Raw genomic sequence first — 3,549 nt, forward strand, 5'->3', positions numbered from 1 at the left:
AAGAGAGCAAGCAACCTTACATTACAACTGAGCACGGCTGCAAAGGAGGCAAACAAATTAAGCCAACATAAAAATCGTTGAGCAAAAAAAAAACAACAAAGAAAACAAAATAAAAACAAACAACACTTAAACAAAAGAGAGCGCAAACGACATATCAACTAAGAAAACAAACAAAATCAAAGTAAATTAAGTAAACAAATCAACAAAAAACAGTCTTACTCTTTACGCTAAGCCATTTTCCCAACCAATGCGAGAAAGGGATACGTGTTATTACAGAACAGTGCAACTATAAGTTAACCACTCCTACTTCATTGTATATAAGACACACACACTTCTATAGTACTCTGCTATGTGCATTGCGTGCAAAAGAGAGGCAAATAATTGCAACAGAGCTGTCAACTGACTTGACAGCTGCTCACATAATAAAGTCATATTCTACCCTAACAAGGCACAGTGTACTTTGTTTTTGTTATAACTATCATAGTTTTCTTTTTATTGTTGTTGTTGTTGTTGTTGTTGTTGTGTGTTTGAAAAACCGGTTTCTTGCCATAGTTTACTGTGGCTGATTCTGCGCCCAGTCAATTTTCTCATACAATCACAATACAGCTTGGCAAATATCAATTTCAATTCTTTGCTGGCTCAGTGGTTTGTTGAGTTGCTGTCAGATTACAGGTGACATTTGTGAGTGTCACATCGTCAGTAAAATCGTCTTATACATACGACTCGTTAGTTTGCAAATCAAGCACAGTCGCCACACTGCCAGCATATAAGCCTCGTACAATTATGGACGGAAATTCGGAACTGTAATTTGTTTGTTAGTTCAGTCAACATCCGTCATTGTAATCGATCACAACGTATTGCTGTCAGTCAGTCAGTTATATTAGTTGATCATACATCGAGTTACTCACACACATCGGCTTGCCTGCTTATTATTTGTGCACGCTGTTGTCTCTGTCTAATTGCGTACTTGAGTTTGTGTGTGTATGCTCGTTCGTTGGTGGTTTAACAGTTCAATTTCGAGACTACTTGCCTCAGTGAGACGATAAGCAGCTGTGATTAGTTAATTTACTCGTTGCGTTCGCAGTGAACAGACGTGTGCGTCGCAGTCGTTAGTGAGTACCAAGCATAAGAAAGTAACGAATAATTTAATTAAGCAATCACTAAAACAAACCATAACAAAAAATAAAACAAATATTTAAATAAAAAATTTTTAATTTTTAAATAGAGTTAACAAAATAATTAATAGTATTGTTTTGTGAAAAATAAATTGTGCAGTGAAATTTAAAAAAAATAAAAATTATAATAATTTAACCATAAACAACATTAAAAACGTTTAGTGACGAGTGTGCAAATAAACAAAGAACAAAAAAAAAACAGTTTTCATACACAAATTAAAAATAAAAAAAAAATTATTTTTACTGCAATACAAATGGCCTTAGAGGATCGCTGCAGTCCACAATCAGCACCGAGTCCACCAGGTTTACCGCAGTCCCCACATTATCAAACCGGCGCTACAATACTTGATATGAGCTTGCATCAACCCGTTACACAGAGTCCAACACATACAACCAACATGTTACCACATCCCGCCGCAAGCCTTTATCAACAACAACAACTACAACATTTGCATCACCTACAACAATTACAACAACTACATCAACAACAATTGGCAAATGTTGCAGGCGTAGCCTTTCAACATCCAGGCTTCGAAGCGGCTAACCATGCGGCAGCGTTACAACAACGTCTTGCCGCTTCACCTGGCGGTCATTCAGCAGCTTCCACACCCACCTCAACTGTTACAATCAAAGAAGAAGAAAGTGATTCCATAATGGGTGACAGCTTTAATGGTGAACATGAACATATGTTAAATACCGCCGGCACTGCAACCGAAGATGAGGATGATGACATTGATGTGGATGATGTTGATGATATGCATACAAATGCCAACGCTGCTCGACTACCACCGCCGGCACATCAACAATCCGTGAAACCAACTTTGGCTTTCTCGATTTCCAATATTTTAAGTGATCGTTTTGGCGGCACTGAGGGTGCCAAATTGTTGCCAAAACAGACGAATCTCAACAGTTCGAGTATCTTTCGACCCTTTGAAGCTGCACGCGCCGCTACAGCTACACCTTCCGCCTTTACACGTGTCGATCTATTGGAATTTAGTCGACAGCAGCAAGCAGCAGCTGCTGCTGCCACCGCAGCTATGATGATTGAACGTGCTAATTTCTTGAATTGCTTTAATCCTGCTGCCTATCCTCGCATACATGAAGAAATTGTGAATAGTCGTATGCGTCGTAACGGTGTCATTCCTCCAAACAGCGGTAAGAATATTGAGCCAAATATGGAGAAATCAGCTTTGGGTTCACTTTGTAAGGCCGTCTCACAAATTGGTCAATCTGTGCCCACTCCAGCTACATCTGCAAATTCCAATGCATCCGCTGCTACAACATGTATATCCAGTCCGCCACCTGCATCGAATGCTTCAACTATCTCAACTGCTTCATCAAGTACTTCCGCTGTTAGTTCCTTGAACTCATCGCCTACAAGTCGTTTGCCAAGCAAAAGTAGCAGTCCACAACCTATACCGCCGCCATCGGCTGTTAGTCGAGATTCTGGGATGGAGTCATCAGATGACACACGCTCCGAGACTGGCTCGACTACAACAGAAGGTGGCAAAAATGAAATGTGGCCAGCGTGGGTGTACTGCACGCGTTACAGTGATCGGCCAAGTTCTGGTAAGTTAATAAACTATTATCCTTTTTTTTATTTATGATTATATATATAATAAGCCAATATAATTATGTTAAATATGCTTGAATAAAGTTTTCATCGGAAGAGTTCTAAATTCAAGAAATATCAATAAACGAAAAGAAGTAGTATACATAGAAAGGGGTTTCGATTTTTAGTATTAACATTGATAAATAATGTTTTCTCTTATAAGACCAACTTCTTTATATTCCAATATGATTAGATTTAATGCTATTGTGTAAGACTTTCATTGGAAGATGGTTCCAATGAATAGGTTGATGCAAGAAACGAAAGAAATCGTACGGATAGGAAGTAAGTGGGGTCTATTAGAAGTATTTGCAACAGAAAAATACTATCGAACAAAAAATTAAGAAACTAAAATTGCTTCAATATAATCTAGGAAATTCTAAAAATCAACTAAACTAATAGCTTTTTAATAATCTATAACTTTATAATCTAGAGGTTATATGTATAGTTTACTATATTCAGAATATTTTATTATATTAGTCAGTTATCGCATTTGTAAGAAATCACAAGTTCAGTCCTTTTGTGGCATTGGGTAAAATCTACGTAATCCTCAAAATCACATAATCACATAAATTTTATATAACTTATTATAACACATAGTAGTCATTTATCTCATAAGTATAAAATTTCTAACAGTCTTCTTTTGTGTTTGGGTATAATCTAGGGAATCTCGGGAATATCAGATAAACAAATATATTGTATATATTGTTTTTGTTCTCGAGATAATGGGATCAAAGAAGTTTATTATTTCTTGCCGATATCTAA

The 3,549-nt window shown here is 37.0% G+C and overlaps 1 protein-coding gene across 1 annotated transcript; it reads left to right on the forward strand.

Moving 5' to 3' along the window:
* Positions 1–1,391: 1,391 nt before the first annotated feature.
* On the forward strand, positions 1,392–2,830 carry LOC119674877 (segmentation polarity homeobox protein engrailed-like). Its single transcript, XM_038086033.1, has 2 exons — positions 1,392–2,744; positions 2,799–2,830. The coding sequence occupies exons 1-2, from the start codon at positions 1,430–1,432 to the stop codon at positions 2,828–2,830; spliced, it is 1,347 nt and encodes a 448-aa protein (XP_037941961.1). The 5' UTR covers positions 1,392–1,429.
* Positions 2,831–3,549: the final 719 nt, after the last annotated feature.

Source organism: Teleopsis dalmanni, chromosome 2, assembly GCF_002237135.1.
Source record: "Teleopsis dalmanni isolate 2A chromosome 2, ASM223713v2, whole genome shotgun sequence".
Lineage (NCBI taxonomy): Eukaryota > Metazoa > Arthropoda > Insecta > Diptera > Diopsidae > Teleopsis > Teleopsis dalmanni.